This window comes from Amphiura filiformis, unplaced genomic scaffold (genome assembly GCF_039555335.1).
Source record: "Amphiura filiformis unplaced genomic scaffold, Afil_fr2py scaffold_58, whole genome shotgun sequence".
NCBI classification, from domain to species: Eukaryota; Metazoa; Echinodermata; class Ophiuroidea; order Amphilepidida; family Amphiuridae; genus Amphiura; species Amphiura filiformis.
This window is the reverse complement of record NW_027305522.1, coordinates 610,627-633,602: the sequence shown is the minus strand read 5'-3', so window position 1 is coordinate 633,602 and position 22,976 is coordinate 610,627. Positions and strand designations below refer to the sequence as shown.

The following is a 22,976-nucleotide window of genomic DNA, read 5'->3' as shown; positions in this document are numbered from 1 at the left end:
AAAAGTATATCTGTGATATTTGAATTCTTCTACACGCTCGCTATGAATTGAGCAATGCAATTTTTGCTAAAGCTCACTACCATTTCGCAAGATGCTGTGAACTACAATTTTTTGTTGCTGCTTCGACCAATAATACCCGTAAAAGCTTTAAGGGGTACAACACCCCTGGCCAATTTTTTGCCTATTTTTGCATTTTTCTCAAAAATTATAGCACATTGGTGACAAGTAAGATATATTATAATATATCTTAATATATATTATAATATATTATAATATATTATATATAATATATTATAATATATATTATATTATAATATATAAGGACTACAACTACTGTACTGAAAATTCAACAACTCAAAGTTAGTAGTTATTGATTTATTGATCCCTCATTTTTGACTGTAACTCTACAACTGTTGTCTGTGTTGAAATAAAATTTCCAGTGCAGTAGTTGTAATCCTTGCCCCTATAATATACATATCTTACTTGTCCCCAATGCGCTATAATTTTAAGAAAAATGTAAAAATAGGCACAAATTTGGGCAGGGTGTAGTACCCCCTTAAAAGAGCATGGTTCAGTAGAAACTTACAATAAAAGCTAATTTCCAAAATTTCTGTTGATTTAGATATCGCAATGCTGAGTTACACATAACTGGACAGTGCTGTAAAAGCCACTGTCTGTTGACACGCTGAAAATACAGATTGGACAATGTTTTGTCAAACAACTAAATCTGCATTAAAAGGTTACGAATCATGTTATGCTAGATTTTCTGATGGCATAAAAAAATCTCATTTTGGGGGGGAGTGGGAGATAAAAATTTGGATCACTAAGTGCCCCTATATGCAAACATTGTTATGTTAGGCCACCTTAATAATAGTTAGTCTCAAAGCCTTTCCCAAGTTGAAAATCTAATGCTGAATGCATGTTGTTGTTGTTGTTTTTGGGGGGTTTAATAAAAAAATTTACATTTCATTTCTTTTATCAAACTGTTATGGGATGTTTTCAGTGTGGTCATGATGAAGAATTTTTATTGACATTTATGGCTTAGGCTATATTTTTGTGTGGTGAATTTGGAAAAACCAAATTAAATATACTCAATCCAGCGGGAATAATGCGCAAAAAGACGATGATTTTACTAATGTGCGCAGGGGTTTGGAGATAAACCATTAAAAACAGATGGTCTTACTAGCTAAAATGCAAATTAATGGAGAGTAAGTTTATCAATAATTGTTTTATTTGTTAATTAGCAATGGTAAATGTGATGGTGTTGTGCCATCAGCCATAGAATGCCGCACAGTGTCTGGAATCCCATTCGACCAGAGTGGACAAGTGGTCACATGTAATCGCCGGCTGGGTCTGGTTTGTGACCAAGATGACCAACCGAATAGAATGGACTGCTTTAATTATGAAGTGAGATTGCTATGTCCAGAAAAAAGCAAAGGTAATACGGTGACTTTCAATTTCTAGTTCAACCTCTTATCCAGACCTCTATTATAATCACTAAATCTCTCTGTTATCCTCAGAGGAAAATAGTTTTTCATATCAATTCTATGATGGCTTATTTTCATTTGCCAACTCCTACCTTGTTGTGTATGCAGCACATGGGTTATACACCAGGTGGCTTTGCCATGCACCTGAATGCTTTATTTTTCTCTCCTATTTCTTCTTAATCCTTACAGCCCTAGTACACAAATTTTGTTGTTCCCAAAACAAAATATTGTCCCATGTGTGGAGGAAAGGTCATTGAACTTTACATGGGGTCAAATGTCAAACTTCATCAAACTGTGTCAAAAACATTGATAATGTATTCCTCTAGTCATAAGGATTCAGAAAATGTATTGTTTTACCTATCTAGCATATACCGTTCTTGAGTCATTACCAAAAGGTCAAAGGTCAACCATTGACCTCTAAATGGGTCAAAATTTTAAACTTGCTCCGATTTTGATGAACATGGTGTCAAAATCTTCGTTTTAATAGAGGATGCACAGCAATATTTTATAATCAAATGTACTGACCAGACCAATTCGCCGTAGTCTACCATAGCAATAGGTTAAAACAATTTTTGAATATAATTATCATGCTGCACTAATGCATTCACGCAGTACATCTGCATTGGACCATAGATGACAAAGAGCAGATAATTATAAAGACCTGAATTATAATTCTAAGACAGTTAAAACTCATCAATACCATCCCCAAAGGTTAAGAGTTATGACACCTCACATAAACACCTACAAATATACTAGCATGAAAGTTCATCTGTGTTGGTAGACTTCATAATTGTAAATTTAAACTTATGATCTCAACACAAAATTAAGATGTGCCTCAAATTTTCGGTCACAACTTTGACCTTCATCTGGAGACTGGCAACCCAAGTTTGGGATCAGTGACCTTTTGGACACTTGACCCCAAAACCCGGTCGTACACTCTGGGCAACTTGTATCGGCCCCCGTCGCGGTTGAGAGATGGTTGGTTGACTCTGATGTAAATTGACTCCTTCACACCCCTTTCAAAGTATCTAGCGTCCCGGTATAGCATTCATATCTACATACTAACAAAGTATGATGTTTTGCATAACTTTTATTTTGCATAAAGAAACACCGCGCGATGTGTGTTGTAAGGGTGCATACCACCAAATTAATGTCCCTCATCATTTATTAGACATTAGGATAATCATCCCTGAAAACAGAAACATACAGTCATGCAGCGTACACCCCAATGTGAAACATGTTTGAACCTGAGGTAGGCCCTATGATACTACTCCCAGGTTTGACCAAGAACACTAATTTATGCAGGATACACCCCATGCAGCCTACGCCTATACGGTAGGTCTGACCAAACACGGAGAAGCTGAAGGTCACTCTGCCCTGTTATTTATCTTCTACCTGACCAGCATGCAAATCCCTCATAATTTAGACAACCGCAGGTCAAGGCCGTGTAGGCCCTATGTGTTGTTCGGTATCGGCCGCTTTAGGGGCAGAATGGATCCATACGGTCACTGTTCTAATATTCTCTACTTTCAAAGAATAATTTATATTATATGTGGCCTAATACTTTAGGATTGTGGAGACAGATACAGATATTGCTAATTCATTTGTTACATACACAGTCCGCTATATTTTGCCTTTTAAAATATAAGTTACCAATCATTGTGACATGCGCCCTTATTCACAAACACGAACTGCACGGGGTTTCCCAGCAAAACTTGTATTTTTTCATAGTGACCGTAAAGTATGATATTTTGCATATGCAAAACTACATATTTTGCCGAAGTATGTAGTTTTGCATATGCAAAACTACATACTTTTGAAAGTATGTATTTGCATATGCAAAACTACATACTTTTGGAAAGTATGTAATTTTGCATATGCAAAATATCATATTTTGCAAAGGTATGTGGTTTTGCACGCAGCACCGGTCGAGGATTTTGACCTCATCCAACTTGGTGGCCGGGGGATTCAATGTAGATGTGCTGGGAGACTTCCGACGAGGTAGTACTCGGACGACGGTGTCCGGACATTACCGGACCAATTTATTACATCCCCTGTCAGGGGAAAACCCTGAGGGGCCAGTGTTCAGAATCTTACATTGGTGAGACTGAAAGATCTTTGAAAACCAGATTCTCAGAACACCGTCGTCCGAGTACTACCTCGTCGGAAGTCTCCCATTTTGATGATTTTTATGATCGTCCGGATGACCAAATCACTGAATGGGCCTTTAATCCGATTATTACATCACTTCGACAGCGAATAAAAGTTGTGTGTGAACTCCTGTATAGAAGATACCATTGATGCAGGCACAACAATGACACATAGTTGACATTGATTTTTTTTATCCTATCCTATTTTATTTTAGTAAAGACAAGGACATGTACATTTAATCAGTTAGAGTATGATGGTGATGAAAGGAGAACTGAAGGCAGATGTGTAGAGTGGTAAGTTCTATTATTTGGCTTTCATTACAGCATGCATCAATAAAGTCCCAACTTAAACTCGTGTAAGTTGAGATTTAAGCATGCATTACAAAAGCCCTCGTCAGTCTTGTAAAGCGCAATTGGCATAGGTGCTGCGCCCAACATTCTATATCAATCTACAAAAGAGAGATATATGTTGTCACAAAAAGTGGTTCAAAATGACGATCATATCAACTGCTTGGAGCATGAACCTTTTAACTGCCTTTTCAAATCAGTGACGTAACTAGGGGGAAACGTGCCCCCAGTGCTACCAAAAGGGGCCACCGAATAATAATGCCAATGCCATTCCCACACCCCCATGTCTAAGATATTCTCGGGTGGGGTAGGGGCGCCAATTTTGTTTCTTACCCCGGGCGCTACCAACTCTAGTTACGCCACTGTTTCAAATCAATCAAGTCTTGTACACTGGGCATTATGAGCATTGCCAAAGCAAAAGGTAACAGACGTAAGTAACGGCACTACATTTTTTAAATTTTCTAATGTACCGGTAATGGCTTTACATATATGACCATCCAGCACAACTGAGCCCTGAAGTCGCCAATCATCATATTTGAGATATTCAACCCGCAAAATATTCTGCTTGAAATTAGCTTTAAAATGATGTATATCATGTCTATAGTACTTGACATTTAAGTTATGAAAAATCAATAAAACAGCCAATAAATCCTTTGTTTCCTGTTGTTAATTGTTACTTCAATGGAGCATAATCTCAATAGTGGCACTGGCGACATCCGGGCTCAGTTGTGCTGGATGGTCACATACATATTACCTTGCTCATACTCCAGTTTACAAGTGACTGATTTCAAAAGCACTTTTTGTGACAATCGTTTGCTGTAATTATTTACCTCTTTTGGTTTTGAACAATAATTTGTCTCTTCTGGTTGAGAACCGATATCTTGTCTAATTATGTTGATAACAAACCATTACTGATGATCGTCATTTTGAACCACTTTTTGTGACAGTTGTGTGCTGTAACTATGTTTTTTCTAATTATGTTCATAACTAACCATTACTGATGATTTCTCTTGCAGCACCTGTGGTGGTGATGGTGAATGGGATTGTCACCAAAAGGATGACCCTAACTGTGGAAGTAAGTGAAAATAAACTTTAAAAATAACTTTGAAAATACACTTTGTAGTCCAGATTTAGACATAAAATTAAGTTTAATGCTTCTGCCGCCACTGCTAGGGTTGCTACTTGTCATGTGGAGTACCGGTGGTGAGTCTGAAAACATAGATTGCCAATTCACCCTAGAAGTATTGATGTAACCGGATTAATTACTGTACACAGCGTCATCATCCCTGCTGTGATAGTATGGCGAATCCACTCGTTCTTCAAAAGCTACGCATGGCAATTTTGTTCGAGATAGGCTGAGCAACGATATGAGATACCGCAGCGTTTCCATTCATACACGTTTCTACTATCTGCGCATGCTCAGTACCCCATATGGCATTGCCATTACAAGAAAATTCGATTTGTTGTCAGGTAAAACGCAGGTTTTGTTTTCAATACACTAACTGGAAATTCAATACACTCAGCTGCGATTGCTGTTTTCTTTAAACACATATATTTAACTGCATTTTCACCGTAACATTAATAATGTGATATATTCAACTGTTTGAGAATATTATCATTATGAAAAGAACAGCATAGCCCATTCAGCTCAGACCACGCTGCTGTCAGCACTGGCTATAGAATATTAAATCACAAGTCTATGATAAAATTCACCATAGTGAGACACTATACAAACTATACAACTTTCTTTATCTGCGTCAATAATAGAATATTAATTTAAATGGAATTGAATACATCTCTACATCTGAGTTTGTACTATATCACTGAGCAATCTAGCGATCGGATTCTAGCCAACCAGATAGGACTCCCTTTGTTGCGTTCGGAAAGGCGAGGTATCTTATTGGTGAAATACCAATCGCCCGTCGCTCACCAACGGAGTATTAGGACGTGTTTCATTGCATGCAGGGAAAATATTTATTTAGAGGCTGTCGTCACTGTGCTGTATTCCCTGCAATGAAAAGATTGGTTATGATATTGCTCTGTTCAAAGACACTAAATCTTACAGGTGCGAGTGATGATGATGTAAAAATTATATAAAATTAAGATCCAGGGCTGATATTCATAAAACCACGCTAGGCCTAGTTGACAGCTAAAATTGACTTTAGCAAGCTGCTAAGCCTACCTGATTGCTAATTCTTATTCATAAAACCCAGTTAGAGTTAGCAACATTCTAAAATTTTGCCAAAACTTAGAGTTGATCTGGGGCAGCGCTAAGTCACTAGTTGACAACTAGTCTTAATGATTTTGAACTAAGTTTGACATGATTTATTGTTTTAATTTCATATTAACTGTTGTCAATTATGAAAAATAATGTTCTCAGAATATTCTGTTTCTGAGGTCTTCAGTGTGTTTTACACATAAGAAACTGTCTTAAAAACACACAACAAATTTAGGGTGAATGAATAAACATTGAACTAAGCCAGTATTGTTTAACCAAATTTGCACAAGAAAAATGATTATGATATAGCAAGTAATCTTAAGTTAAGCAGATATGTTCAATCGAAGCAATTCTGTTCAATTGTTTGATACGTAAAATATATATTTTGGAGACATGTTACCAATGTTCTCTTTGGTAAAGATGCATGACTTATTTTCAATAACAAATTATATGTCAATTTGATAAAGATAAATCATGCTTGGCTTTTGTCAGGACAACAAGCAAGATATATCATATGCTATTAAATTATCTAATATTATTTACACAGTGTTGCTCATGAAGCTAAATGAGCAGCGTTAAGTGGATGCATGTTGTTTTCTATTTGATGAAGCAATATAGTATGTATAGTATGTTTTTACAACAAACCAAGGACTTAACATGTATATGAACTTTACTTGTTCAGAGTATCTTTTTTAATTTAATTTGCCGTAACAACCTTGTAGGCCTATATAGCTTACAAAATACACATGTAATTTTATTAACGAAATCTCAATGAAGACCATCAGCAATGAGTCATTACATTTTGATCATTTTGACTGTGGTTCAGAGCTCAAGTATAATAGACATGTATTATATAAGCCTATTGTATTAGATGTTACACAACTGTTGAAGGCCATAGCACCCAAAACACCCAAATAAGTTATCAGCTAAATATTTCTAGTTGATAGCTAGTTAGCAAAGTGTTTAGCAAGGTTTTATGAATAAGAAATTAGTTGATTGCTACGTAGCTATCAACTAGTGGATTTAGCATCTTGCTAAGCACTAGTTGGTTGCTAATTTAGCAAGGCTTTATGAATATCTTATCCCTGTTCTTTGATAATCTATGTGCAAAGTTGCAAACCTATTGCTATGGTAATTAATCCTGTTACATCAATACTTCTAAGTCAAATTGTAGTTAAAGCAATATTATAACATTTCTGTAAAAATAGATTAGTATTTATTTTCCATAAAATGTTAGCTTTTACTGTCAGATATGTCCACTTTTAATTTTGAGCCGAACAAGTGAGGTAAAGCATAGAAAATTGGAATTTACTACTAGCGCCCATGCATATTACTCCCGCGGTTGTAATACGGTACGATCGTCTGGGTGGGGGTGTGTGTGTATGTGTATCCCGCATGCCGTGTACGTGTTCGACTAATATTTCCATCGTAATAATAAAACGCCGGGTCCATTGTTTTATTCAAAGTCTTGATTTTTGCAGAGTATCTTTATTGACTAAAGTACACTACAATTGTATAAAAATCAGAATTAAAAAAAAATTGAGGGCGTTCTCCTCAGCAAATGTTATAATATGGCTTTAATCCTGTTACATAAATACTTCTAAGTCAAATTGTCTTCTGGAGAAATGGTGGCTCTGGAAAGAGTCATTTAAACTAGGCTATGGAGAAAAGATTCAGAGATGCTCCTTGTGGATGTGGATCTGAAAAGATTCAAATCAGTCTGTCTCTTGTCTCCTAATGCCATGATAGTTCTAAAAAGAGACATTCAAAATAGGTTAGCGCTGGAGATATGGTGGTGGCTCTGAAAATAGTGATTAAAATAGGTTGCCATTTGTGTAAGTCAATCAAGGTAGGTTATCCAGTGTCCCCCAGAAAAATGGTGGCTCTGAACAAAAATACACTGCTCTGTGTCTCACAACAAAATGGTGGCTCTGAAAAGAATCCTTCGAAATAATTTTCCACTTAAGGTTATATATTACTCAATATGTAATGAACAAAAATCAAACTTGAAATTGTTCATAGGCCCTATTAGATTCACACCTCCTAATCAATATTTTTTCTATTTCAGTTCCTGTACGTCCCACTGATGTACCATACCCAAAACAGTTCAATTTGGCAAGTAAGTATATAGGTCCTACATGCTAATATCAAGGGGTCATTTTGATGAAGTAGTAATTACAAGTAAAGTTCAAATAGTCTTAAACTTGATAGTGAACAAACAGTGAGCTTAAGATAACTTAGGGAATGTAAACTGGCCTCAAAAAGAAACTTATAATTTTTCACAAGGTTGTATCTTAAAATCCTGTCCATAAAAATGAACCAAAATCTCACACAGGATTACTTCAATACTATACTCTAAACACTGGTCAGTAACCAAACAGTTGTCCAACTGACACAACAGCAAAATGCACTGACATGGAACAGCTTCCTGGACCACATTCACAGCCAAATAATTGGCACCCAACAAAAGAAATCTGTGAGTAAGTGCAATAGTGTGGAACAAGACCTGTTTCTTGAAGGAAGTGTATGAAAAGCAGCAGTAGCCCCGTTCCACACTATTCCACTTACTCTTTGGAAATAATCAACTGTGTAAAGATCTTGTACCCATTCTCGTAGATTTCTTTTGCTGGGTGCCAATTATTCGCCTGTGAATGTGGTCCAGGAAGCTGTTCCGTGTCTGCATTTTGCTTTTGTGTCAGTTGGACAGCTGCTTGGTTACTGACATGTGTTTAGAGTAGAGCATTGAAGTAATCCAGTGTGTAATTTTTGTTCATTTTTATGAACAGGATTTTAAGATATGACCTTGTGAAAAATTATAAGTTTCTTTTTGAGGCCAGTTTATATTACAGCCATGTAACCATGTAACTGCATGCTATGGGTGACCAGATTTTGTAGCAAAATGTTTTGTTTTACGCTGAAGTGTTATTGTATAAGAGTTTCTGTTGATAAATGTTCATTTCCATCTCAATACTTTCAAAATTTAGTTCGGAAAATGCAGAATCTCCAAATGTGTAATAATTTAGCTATATAAATAATTAGTAACTTTGATGGCATGTGTCTGAAAAGTTCCGATCTGTTTGCGTATTCTGTTAACAACCTGATCACTTGATGGTTTCGCATGGATCACATAGGAATTTTAAATATTTGCCTTTATAAAGTAGCTCAAGCTCACTGGTAGGCCTATACTAAAATTGAACATTTCAATTGACCTCGTTTTCATTTCAAAAATACACACAGTGACAAAAAAACCCAAAAAAACCCAAAATACCTTGATTTCATAACAAACTAATCTATAAGTAAGACAGTATCAATAAGCTCAAATAAATGAGATTGGTGCCTGCACACAAATAAGAAAGTAAAAACATGATTATTTTATTGAACAATAAAATACAATACCTGTCCATTTATCCTAGCTAAGTCTACCAATGGTAAATGCTATTTCAACGACAAGGAGTACCAGCCAAATGAAGATGCGGTTCTGGACTGTGAAATCTGGTAAGCTGAATCTACATGCAGGCCAAAAGCCCAGGAAAATGGGCATTGAGGCCCGGGGGGGGCACTCAACACAAATGACCATACGGGTATGCTCCCTGGAAAGACCCGCCTTTTTGGGTTTCGCAGCTCCGAAAGACCCCCTATATTTGACCAAAAATAAAGCTCCGAAAGACCCTTGATTTTGATAATTTCAGCTCTAAAAGACCCAAAAATTGCTCATTCCTCATATTTCTTGTTTTTTTCAGGCGATTTTCAACCAAAAAGCCAAGAAAGACCCTTGATTTTGACTTTTGGCAGCTCCAAAAGACCCCATTTTACTTGTTCACAGCCCGGTTCGCAGCTCCGAAAGACCCCCTTTTACCGGTACGCCGTCAGCTCCCAAAGACCCACCACCTCAAAATTCCGGGGGAGCACACCCACCAAAAATTTTTGATTGCCCCCCCCCCGGGCATTGAGGTCAATTTTCAGACCTGAATGGCCCTTAAAACCATAAAAATATGCTAACTTCTTTGTGTAATAATCTAGCTATACAAATAATTAGTAACTTTGATGGCACTTTGTCTGAAAAGTTCCGATCTGTTTGCGTATTGAATTGAACTGAATTGAATTGAATTGAACTGTTCAATATTAACTCTGTCAAATTAGAGATTGTGGCTGTACAATAATTGACGAGGAGCCTTCAGAGCTTATTTCTATCACCAGTCCGGTCCGACTGCCTGATCAGGAAATACTGCCGAGCACTGCACAGGCAACACAGGCTTTGGTAACCCTTCCGAATTTGACAGACTAAGGACTAAATTGTTCATGGTGATTTTATAAAAGATCGGTGGAAATTTTACTTTAACACACATGAGCTATAATGTAAGTTGACAATTTTTCACCGGGCGAAAAAAAATTCCACAGGGAGGAAAATAATTTAAATAGTAAAACAATTTCTAACGGCTTTAAAAAAAAAGTGATTTAAATATGCAAATTACCTTTATTTTAACTAAAATTTATGAAAAAACACTACTGATTGTACACCCATTGATAATTTTATATATTTTACCTACTTCTTTACTCTAAACCAAGCAATAATGGTGTATTAAAAGATGATCTATTTGAAACAGAGCATTGCATTGTGGGATACAATGCTGCCTGACTCGGCAACATGCCGCCTGACTCGGCAGTATTTCCTGATCAGGCAGCAGTGGCGGCACCAGGAATTTTTTTTTCGGGGGGGCATTGGGGGCAAAGTGAATTTCAGGGGGCAAAATTTACGTGATTTTGGGGTTTTTGCCTCAAAAGTGGGGGGCAAGACATTTTTTGGGGGAAATCCCCTTGCCACCCCCTGCAACAACCCCCTATTGATTGTAATCTGCTGTGTAATATGTGACGTGTCATGTCAAAAGGAGACACTTTGGGGCAGGTAATCAATTTTGAGGTTTTTACATATCTTAAATAATAGAGATATTTTGCTCCACAACGCTGTTTTCTCTAATGAAATCGGACATTCTTAAGAGAAAATATTGAGTTCGTAAGTTATGGTATTTTAATACACACCTATGACGTCGCGCTATTGTTTTACTGCTCCATTATTTTCCACGAATGGAGCGATGATCACAATAACACGCCATTCGTAAATGCCTTTCTCTTTTCTCTGAACAGCAAATACTTTTCAGGGAAAAAGTACTGGCATTTACGAATGTAGTGTTAATATCAATTGCACTTTTGAAAAGCAAGTATTTGCGAAAAGTGCGGTATTGTTATCATCACTTCATTCATGCAAAACAATGATACGAAAAACAAGAAGAAAATGATTTTCATTAATACAATAAATTGAGGAAGCGGATAGCAACATTTGCACAGTATTGTCATGGGACCTGAGAGCACATCAGACATATCGAATTGCATGCTGAATACGAGGATTGTCCCTATATCTAATAATAATAATAATTTTGATTTTGTGAAATTCGCGATATAATACAAATTATTAAAATTTCATATTTTTTATATTTTTCCAAATTTAACAGTCCTCGAAGTAAACTTTATAAATCTAATAATATGTAATTAAACTATAGGCCTATGTAGCTGGGATGAAAAGCCGACTCAATTGAAAATTTGACCTTTCATATAGAACTTAAACATTTTTTTCCAAAAAGACCTACATTTTTTAGTGTTTTGAGGAAAAAATCTATATCTTTAATAATGAAGGTCACAATTTTCATATGATTGACGGCTGTTCAACCCAAGTTCCTACTATTTACTGCATATCGTTAGATTTATACAATTTACTTTGAGGACTGTTAAATTTCAAAAATATCAATTTTTAATAATTTGCCTTAAAATGTGTATTGTATCGCGAATTTAATAAAAATCTAAATTATTTGATATCAGAAGGATGTGTCTGATTTGCTCTTAGGTGCCACAAACAAAATACGTAAAAACGTCGCTATCCGAGCCCTTACAATGCAATCTGTGAAAAGCAAGTCAAGATCAAAACGGGCAGGTTAAATTGTTGGCTAAGTACGTTGTACTTATTATGCAAGATGTGTTTTTACCCTCACTTAGGCTTTACTTCGTAGGCCTTTACTTTTATTTAGTTGGACCTTTCTTTCTACGCTTACTGTTTTTTATAATATTTTTTTTTCGTTCTTTATATTTTATACGTTTTCAGTGGCTTAGGCCCTACATATAATTTGTCATATTTTGGGCAACATTGCTACATATACATAATACACATTCTGTATCAATGTATTTAGGCCTATGAATCTGTTTATTTTCAAATCGTTCTCTTCGGGCATGTTTAATAATGATAAAAGCCACAGTAGGTCTATTTTCTGTATAATTTTTATTTGTCATTAGTATATCTGATGTTTCATCTGATGGTATTTTGGCATGCTTGAATATTTACTTACATCGATCAGTAGGCCTATCCGATACCGTAAAACGGGTAACTTTGGGCACTTTTCAGAGTTTTTAAACCACTGCTTCCAAACAAAACCAAATATATTTCTAATTATCTCTTTTTTATGACGTTAGGGTTCCCTTCTACACCTTGAAGTTGAAAAAGCTTTTTGAATAATTTTGAAAGGGTGCCCTAGGGGTTGAAAATAGCCTGACCAAAGTTACCCCGCATTTGGGGCAACTTTGGTCAGAGTATTACATTCCATGAAGAAAAGAAAATGAAAAAGATTGATCTTCGCTGTATATGGGCAAGGTTTTGTTTTTTGTGACATTTGTCCCCATGCAAACTTAAGCAAGCACGCATCCTTGCTCACAAATATCGATTTTATTTTGTCTGAAAAAATGTAAAAAATGCTCATTTTTGGTCAAAATGCCAATATTTTCGTAACTTTCAAAGAAATTGGACATGAGCGACTTTTATTTCTTCCAAATATATTTCTTAACAAATTGAGACCAAATTTGACTAAAAACAATATTGCTGTACGGAAATATGACCATTTAAAAAATATATTTGAACGACCAAAGTTACCCCGCTTACCGAAGTTACCCCCATTTTACGGTAATTAAATATTACAATGTTAGGGACGCTCCATTTGATTTCGGAAGGGGGACTGGAAGTTGAGGTGGCTTTTATTTCGCGTCGAAGGCGGCGAAGTTTGTTTTGTTTTTTGCCGACAAAGTTCAAGGACAATAATAGGCCTAGGTTAATGTGTTGTAGTACATTTAAAATTTTCGTACCTTTTCGTACCTGATTTTGGTCCTTCTGCTGCGAATCAACGATATATATCCTCGGAATGATTCCATCACAAAATTATCCAAGATAAACAATAGTGTCCATAATTGCTCCAAAATCGTAAACTCGATTCACAGAGAAGAGTATCATTGCTCAGGTATAGCGATAGGTGTAGTTTTCTTGAGGTTGACAACTGTAATGACCATTTCATATGAGCCTATACATGGTATATGACCTTTTTGCCAATTTTCCTTGTTATGCAAAATAGAGACCTAAACGCAACTAGTACTTCAACAGTTAATACATTAGAAGTGGGCATAAAGAACTATTGATGGTCTAATCACTTTAATGATTTTACGAATCTACGTTTATTCAATTTGTGTAACAAACATTTTAAATCTTTATAATTCAAGAAGGTGGTTACGGATGATTTGAACTAAACACCTGGATCGTGATATGATGGGTATTTCTATAGAAATTTTACATAAAGCTGAGTCGGACTATTTTGCACTCGCACCTAAAATTTAGTACGATCATTATATTAGTGTATTGTCCGACATCAATGAGTAATTGATCAATTTGTAAAGAGCAACCTATTTCAATAACACTCCATTCGTGAAAAATAATGGAGCGGTAAAACAATAGCGCGACGTCATAGGTGTGTATTAAGTCGGTTAATGGCCGCGGATTAGAACGTGAGTGGGTAAGAATGGCTTCGCCGCTCCGCGGCTCAGCCATTCTTACCCACTCACGTTCTAATCCTTGGCCATTATCCTATACATAAAAAATTGGAAATTGAGATATCCGCCTTTAAAAATATTATTGACAATGTTGAGAGTAAGAATTACCTTGAAAAATGTCTCAAAAAATACAAGATGTCAGTTATATTCCGGTCTGAAACTATCAGACAATATTTTAAACATTAATAACATCACAAATTCGCAACAAACCCAAATTGTGAAAAAATCACCCGGGCAGATTTTTGGCTATTTCTCCATTTACGATCCTGCCCAAAAGTGTCTCCTTTTGACATGACACGTCACATATATGTGAGTGGACACTATGAATGAGCCGTAAACTCTGCAAATTGTATTCCGAATACAGTTCAAAATGTTCGTACAGGTCGTATTCATAGGTGTCTCAATTAGGCGCGACATGTTTCTCATTTGATAGCGTTTAAACCAATCAATAATCCTATTGCTGAAGAGGATAATAATCTAATCATTAAATAGCTCTAGTCTTTGTTTGCTTTGGCTAAATCCTGTTCAAGTGGTTGGTTACAATTGCATTGTATTTTGTCTAGGTATGTATAACCATGATAACCAACAATAACAATGAGAAGACATTCCTGAACCTCGTTGACTTGGGGATGATTTGAAATGACCGCCAATTATAACTTTATTACCAGCAATGTAGAAAAAGAGACACATGTAGAACCGAAAAAAAATTACCATTTTGTTGAAGGAGCAGAGTTCAACAAACCATAACCCTACATCTGGATATCGTTTGAAGTCAAATGATATACCATTTTAAAGCTTATGATATATATTTTTTAAACACGAAATAAAACAAAATTGACCGGGCCGACTTTACGGCTGATTCGTAGTGTCCAGTCACATATGCATTATAATGGCATTGTTTTCTTGTATTTTCAGCAATTGTCATGGCATCAATGGATGGCAATGTACTCCCAAACCATCTTGCACATACAGAACACAAAGTAAGAAATACTACAGAGACAGTAGCGTAGCCAGCGGGGGAGGGGGGGGGGGGCAGAGGGGGGCAGAGTGCCCCCCTGACAAAAAATGAAAGAAAAAAGTGCCCCTCTGACAAAAAATGAAAGAGAAAATCACGAGGGCAAAGGAAAAGAAAAGGGGCAATTAGCCCCTTTTCTACCAAAATTCAGCCCGATCATGGGCCAAAATACAAAATTTTTGCACGCTACGCGCGCACATTGTAAAGATAAAGCCATTTCCATCCTGAGAATGGGGGAAAATAGTGTAAACTACCAAATTTTTGCACGCTACGCTTGCACATTATCCCAATAAAGCCTTTTTTCAAGCTCGAAGACATACACAGTCTCTATGTATTGTATGATACAACTGTAATTTTTTTTCGTATGTGCCCCCAAAATTTTATTTTGCCCCCCCCCCTTGACCAAAAAAGCTGGCTACGCCCCTGTACAAAGATAATGGTGAAATATAAAATTATAATTTCAATAGTCCTGGTTGTTACTAAAAGTAGCTGTGTTGTTCAACAAATGTACCTGTAAATTGGTGGTTTATAAACTGTATTATGTTGCTTTTGAATGCTTTAAAAACAAATCAGGCCAAAAAAAACAAACTTTGTCTCAAAGCTCTTCTGATTTTGAATATGTGATAGAGTATGCAGTCTTTTGTTTTTTACCAAAAAAAAACAGCACCTTGCTCATTTTTTACCATTGAACTTCATTTCCAGCGCAACATGTCTCTAAATGCTAACATCCGATGATAGTTTGAAACAAAGACTAATACAATTTTTCACCCTGATATGGCAGTGACGTCAACATGTTGAAGCAGCTGTTTTTCTCACGAATCTATGCGGGATCTTTAAGCGTGTGCATGTGTACATCAGTGCCCGGCATCCGCGCCTTGAGCAAACACTAGCGGTTTGCAGCTGTGCCCAATGAAATGCGCATTGACGTCCCTGCCACATCAGGGTGAAAAATGGTATAACAATAGAGCCTGGTACTTTTATGCTTGAGAAATAGAAAGAGACTCGCTAAACAGCCTTTCACAAATGCTTGTGTTTCTTTTTTTTGTGGGAGCTAATTTAGACAAAAGTTTTTTTGCCTTACAATAAGGAAAAAAGTCCATGAAGATTTGGTCATGGTGTCAAATGCATGGACACTTCCATTAATGGGAATATTTCACAATACTCTTTATCCTTTTCATTTTTCCATAGCTCCAAAATGTTCAGTAGAGAAGCATTTCTTGTTCTTCCACGGACACACAGCGACAAAAGGATGCAATACATGGTGAGATATTAATTAAGGATTGTATTAGCTTTTTGATAAAAGTATTCTTGTTGAAACATGCCATCCTAGCAAACACAAAATTGTTTGTAAAAGGCTATAAATGTGTTATAATGCATTTTGGTTTGGGTCAAAATGTTTTACTAGGCCCACTGTTTTTAAGGGTCATGAAAACATGAAAAATGTTTTTATATGAAAAAACACTACAACAGTGTAAAATGGTATTATAAAATATTTTTACAAACATTTTTTGAAAATATTTTGTCAACACTTACTTACATTATATATAAATGTCTTACATCTAGTTTTCAGAAATGTTTTTTGAACGTTATTAAAATGTATTATATCCTTTATATAACCCAATCTAAATGTTCTCTGTAAAATATTCATTTCTGGGATATGATGCAAAGCATTGCTCTTTTTTTAGAGGGTCCAGAAGTTAGTGCCCCTTAACAATTGTACTTACGCGATGAAAAAAACAACCAACCTGCTGTATAGGCTTGACTGACCCAGGATTTGTCTAAATTTTGCTAAAATTATGTAAAATCAGCTGTTTTGGGGCCAAAATGTATTGGTTTTGGCTAAAAGTTTGTAGAAAATATGTTTGCAATCGGATTTTGGTGATATTTTGGGTAATTTTAGCCTCTACGAAAAAAAAAAGCGAAAAGAAGAAGCAAAAAAAACCAAAAAAAAAAAACCGCCTGACCAACGGTCACCTTTAATATATATTGATTCAAAATAACAAAATGTCACTGTGGCATCATGTCTACCATTACATATATAATATACATCTCAAACTATTTTACTTTTTCTTCAGTGTATGCAATGCAGGAAGCTGGCAATGTACTAAAATGATTTGCCCAGAGCCAACCACTACTCAGTATGAGAAGCTTTGCTACAAACCAGAGAATGGTGATGAGAGACCTGTAACAGAGGGCACTATTGTAGCAAGAGATTGCAATACATGGTGAGTATTATATGTGTGTTGCTCATTTTGAGTTCAAATGTAACTCAACATGATGAGAGACCAGTGACAGAGAGGGTCCATTTGTAACAAGAGATTGCAGTAGGCCTACATGGTGAGTCTGACTATGTTGCTCATTTTGAGTTGACATGTATATAACTCAGCATGAGAATGGTGATGAGAGACCAGTGACAGAGGGTTCCATTTGTAACAAGAGTTTGCAACACATAGTGAGTATTACTGTGTTGCTCATTTTGAGTTCAAATATGACCCACCATGAGAATGGTGATGAGAGACACATGAAAGAGGGTTCCATTTGTAACAAGAGTTTGCAGTACATGGTGAGTGACTGTAGTGCTCATTTTGAGTTCAAATATGACCCACCATGAGAATGGTAATGACCAGTAACAGAGGGTTCCATTGTGACAAGAGATTCCAGTACATGGTGAGTCCGACTGTGTTACTCATTTTGAGTTCAAAAAGTAACTCAACATGAGAATGGTGATGAGAGACTACAATACATGATTAGTATGACTATGTGCCTGTTGCTCATTTTTAGTTCAACTATAACTCAACATGAGAATGGTGATGTGAGACAAGTGAAAGAGTGTACCATTGTAACAAGATATTACAATACATGATGAGTATGACTATGTTGCTCATTTTTAGTTCAAATATGACCCACCATGAGAATGGTGATGAGAGACCAGTGACAGAGGGTTCCATTGTAGCAAGAGAATGCAATACATGATGAGCAAAACTGTGTTGCTTATTTTGAGTTAAAATATGACCCACCATGAGAATGAGAGACCAGTAACAGAAGGCACCATCATAGCAATAGATGGCCATACATGCTGAGTAAAACTCTTGGACTCATTTTGAGAGAAAATGTGACTCGATGTGAGAATGGGCATAAGAGACCAGTAACAGAGGGCACCATCATAGCAATAGATTGCCATACATGGTGACTAAAACTGTTACACCTATTTTGAGAGAAAATGTGACTCAATGTGAGAATGGGCATAAGAGGCCAGTAACAGAGGCACCATTATAACAATAGATTGCCATAAAACTGTTACACTCATTTTCAGAGAAAATGTGACTCAATGTGAGAATGGGCATAAGAGGCCAATAACAATATATTGCCATGACTAAAACTGTAAGACTCATTTTGAGTGACAATGTGACTCAATGTGAGAATAGGGATGAGAGACCTGCACAGAAGGCACTATGGTAACATGAGATTGCAATACATGGTAAGTAAACCTATGACTCAACATGAGATTATTTGATCTAGGCTTGAAACATGGGGATAGGAGACCAGTAACAAAGGGCACCAATGCAAAAAGAAATGGCTATACATGGTGAATAAAACTGTTTGACATTTTGAGTTCAAATGTTACTCAACATGCAAATTGTGATCAGAGATTTAACATTACGTTTTTTTTCATGCGAAAAATCATCTTTGGAAAAATATAACATTCCATTTTTGTTTACTTCACAGTGTCTGTACCCGTGGCAAATGGGACTGTACCAAGCATACATGTACTGATCAAACCATCTTAGAACCAAAGAGTTGCCTTGATGTTGACAACAAACCACACCCACATGGAACTACCATCACTAAGGACTGCAATGCATGGTGGGTAATGCAATAAAATAAATGTCAGAGGTTGCATTGCATAACTTTGTTCTTTGTAACAATTTTTGAATCCTCGACCAAATTCCATATTTCAAGTAGAAGTATAGGAAGAGACTTTTCCCTACCATTTTTTTATATCCACAGTCTCATATGAAGATTTACTTGCTTAAAAGTTTTTTAAGAAGAAATTAGGGAACATTTGAAAGTTTTTCCCAAACAAACAATTTTAAGTAACTCAAACAACTTATTTTCACTGGTCGATTGCTTCAATTCATCAAGAGAGGTATGGAAGGAGATTGTACCTATCAGATTAACAAAAAAAATTGGAAAAGACTTCAGAATAACTGCCACTACCCCAAAGAGATTAGGATTTAGTTTTTTGAGCTTGGATTAGGGTCTTTTTAGGGTGGAAATGAATAAGTATGCTTTACTTTTTTTTAGCTTGGCAACAACTTTTTGAAAACTTGACTGCCAAATTTGTCCTTTTTTTGTTTCAGTACTTGCCGGGATGGAGAGTTCAAATGCACCCATCGCTACTGTTCACCATTTCTGTACCATAATTCAACATGTGTGGACACAATAACAGGATCTGTCTTGAAGACAGGGCAGACTGTGAAGCATGGATGCAATGTCTGGTAAGTCACATGGTCATTTATTCTATACTAAGCAAATATGTATGATTCAAAAACATGTGTTGTGCAAAATACACATGTACATTATGTATTGTTACTTTAAAAATACTAACATACATCTACTGGTGAAATTAATATCTCTCTTCTTATACATGCATTAAATAAATATTTATAAATTTTTTTCAACATTCAGCTATCGGAAGTCTGCATGAATTGGCAGTACGTTAAATAACTATAATACCAGCTCATTGCAATATCGTACAGGTAAAACAGAAACATATGTAGTGTGGTTTTAACCAGAGAAGATCTGATTTAACATAGTTGAGCTGTTTTCAATGAGTGTTATCTTGGTTTAATAGCTTTTAATGGGGTTTAAATCCTGCAACGGTCGTGGTGAATTCTAATGTAGACATAACTGCATAATGTCTAGAACCACACAATTTACAGAGACGTTCATCATGGGAAATACCTTCATCTTACTATAAATAGGGAAATGTTGTATGTATGTATGTGGTTTATGTAAAAGGCTCCGTCAGTTTCGATCCAAATGTCGCCAAATTCATACGGGAGATCGAGGAATATACGGGAAATTGCCTCGACTTTATTTGGTTGAAATCGGTCAAGAATTGGCTGCAAAAACAGTGAAAATATGGGTAAAAACGGGGTTTTTGTTATGAAAATCAGTTACCAGCCTGCGCGTCACTGCAGCTGGCAGGCAGCGCGTCGGCGCGCGAGCGTAATGCGCACTACGCCAATGCGCGCGTAAACGGCGCAGAGCCACGCGACGTGCGAGCCAGAGACCAGTGGACATGATAATACAGAAAGAAGGAAAAATAAATAAAAATTAAAGGGTAAAAAGGTACATGGACGGGTCACGGGATTATGATAACGATGAACACGTCCGCATACACGCTATGAGAGGACGTATACGGGAAAAATCTGTGTGTTGTATAAACAAAATGAAGCGGTAGACCTACTATAAAGAAAAATGAAATTAAAATGACAAATGAAACGGGAACGAAACAAAGAAGGAAAGAAACTAATCGGGAAACGTAAGGAAAAAAAGAAGCTATAATAATGATACCAGAATTAAATAAAAAAACATGGAAACAGGAAATCGCAAGCAGCAAATAAAAAATGAAGCTGAAAGGGAAATGTAACAAATAACAGATTTAGAAAAAAATGGGAACGGGTTTAAATAAATAAATAACATGAAAACGGAAAATCACAAGCTAAGCAGCAAATATTTTTTGGGAAAAAAATAACCCCATGTAGAAGAAACTGAAAAGAAAGGAAATGTAAGAAGAGACAGATTTATATAAAGAAAATGTATCTTTTAGATGATTCTTCCTGTTCAGTAATTCTTCCTGTTATAGTGAACGCTCCCATTTACTCATCTAGCGGGGACCCGCGCGAAGCGCGGGTATCCCGCTAGTCATCCTAAAACTGCTTCCAAATTCAAAATATAGTGAGCGATAATCAATATTACAATTTTCTTTCTGTTTAAAACAGTGTGTGCAACAGTGGAAACCTTACGTGTACTAAGGAGCAATGTCTACAAACAAGTAAGTGTCACACCATTCTCTTTGTCTGTCTGTCTGTCTGTCTGTCTGTCTGTCTGTCTGTGTCTCATTCTCTTTCTGTCTTCTCCATTTCTGTCTTCTATCTCTCTCTCACTCTCGATCTTTTTCTCCTTGCATCTCTTTCACTTCTTTCCCTCTACCTCTGAAAATTTTACACATAAACTAATTCTCAAGTCATCTGCCCTTTTCATTTACTTAGATATCTGTTTTGATGAGAGGAATCGTTATGATGTCACCAACCATGTAATTGGTGTACAATATCGCCCTCTTTGCAACCAAGAAGGAACATTTGCTGCCACTCAGGTTAGCGTGATTGTTTGATTGTTGTTTATAGCTTTGCTGATCTCATAAGCTAAGGGGTGTTCAATAATTATATGGCCAGTGTATATTGGCCCCAGCCAGCCCACAAAATCCTTCCAAACGTTCAAAAGTTTAAGGGTACTTTCTCTTTTTGGTTGAAATTTTTGGCGGGAAATAATCCTGCCAAAATATTAAAGGAGTATTTCGTGATCCTAGCATCCTCTTTTTATGACATTTTTCAGTACATATCCACGAAAAAAGCATATTCCCAAAATTTCAGTTGATTCCGATTTTGCGTTTGCGAGTTATGCATGATTATGTGTATTACACTGCTCTATAGACAATACGTTGTAATTTCGTTCTGGTGCACCAGAACGAAATTCAAATTTCGCGATATCTTTGCTAAACGAATTAATCTGCAAGAAATATTTTGTACATAAACATTATGTAGCCAGAGTATTCCAGTGATATAAAAATCTCAACTTTTTTGAGAAAAGTGGGGGATGAGGCTGTGGATCACGAAGTGCCCCTTTAAAGTAATATTTTTAATATTTAAGCTTAAAATGGACAGAAAGCATTCCCAACAGTTATTGCTAATAATATTTCATCATTTCGGGTAAAGAATAACAAAATTAAAGTTTGATGGAAATCATACATTATGGCTTTAAGTGATATTGGGTGTGGTAATTATTTACAATCTGTCAGTTAGATCACTTTTAATAAGCATGGTTATAAGTATAAGACATTTCCTGGAAACCCTCCAAAGTTGTCCCAAGCTCTTAATTTTAAAGTTTTATTTTAAAACCTATCTATAAATCATAATTGTTCAAGTACTTTGGGAACAACAGAAAAGTTTGGTGATGTCCTATAATCGAAGGTGCTTTTGTTAAGAGGCTAACTCCCTTCCGCCCTCCTTCCCTGTAACATAAGTGTGAAATATTGAAAATTCCAACCACAAAAGATCAACCTTGACCAATATTTTAACCAGCCTTTTACCAATGTAATCATACTTTTTGACCCCCCCCCCTAAAGAAAGGACTTTCTTTTATAACATGTCATCAAACGATTTATTTGTTTCTTATAAGAGTGGCCCTATTCATTCATATTGTGCTTATACCTCACAGAGCAGAACACATGCATTTCAGGTGTCAAATTTGAAGTCCACCCATTATCCTAACTGCAATCTTCAAATTCTAGCAATTAGACCTGCGGGTCACCATTAGAGTTTGAAATAAAACCTTCCTTTTTTTTCTTACAGTGTAATGAATTTACAGAGATTTGCTTCTGTGTTACTAAACGTGGTCAAGTTATTCCTGGATCAAGGGTACTTAGGAAAACACCCAACTGTACACCATACACTAGTAAGTTGCAAGAGCATTCTAAATTTTTTTTTCCTCAGTTTTGAATTTCCTCCACAAATTTAAACCCTGACCTAGTCAAAATAGAAAAAATAAGGCAAATTTCT

The 22,976-nt window shown here is 36.2% G+C and overlaps 1 protein-coding gene across 1 annotated transcript in view; it reads left to right on the top strand.

Moving 5' to 3' along the window:
* The window catches only part of LOC140144480 (uncharacterized), a 63,598-nt gene that overhangs the window by 5,041 nt on the left and 35,581 nt on the right, over positions 1-22,976 (top strand). Inside the window, exons 4-16 of the mRNA XM_072166291.1 lie at positions 1,245-1,438; positions 3,853-3,931; positions 5,002-5,060; positions 8,272-8,322; positions 9,617-9,698; positions 15,033-15,097; positions 16,321-16,393; positions 17,208-17,357; positions 18,859-18,996; positions 19,494-19,631; positions 21,141-21,193; positions 21,411-21,514; positions 22,770-22,872. Coding sequence (XP_072022392.1) covers positions 1,245-1,438; positions 3,853-3,931; positions 5,002-5,060; positions 8,272-8,322; positions 9,617-9,698; positions 15,033-15,097; positions 16,321-16,393; positions 17,208-17,357; positions 18,859-18,996; positions 19,494-19,631; positions 21,141-21,193; positions 21,411-21,514; positions 22,770-22,872 — 1,289 coding nt within the window. The remainder of the gene's footprint in view (positions 1-1,244; positions 1,439-3,852; positions 3,932-5,001; positions 5,061-8,271; positions 8,323-9,616; positions 9,699-15,032; positions 15,098-16,320; positions 16,394-17,207; positions 17,358-18,858; positions 18,997-19,493; positions 19,632-21,140; positions 21,194-21,410; positions 21,515-22,769; positions 22,873-22,976) is intronic.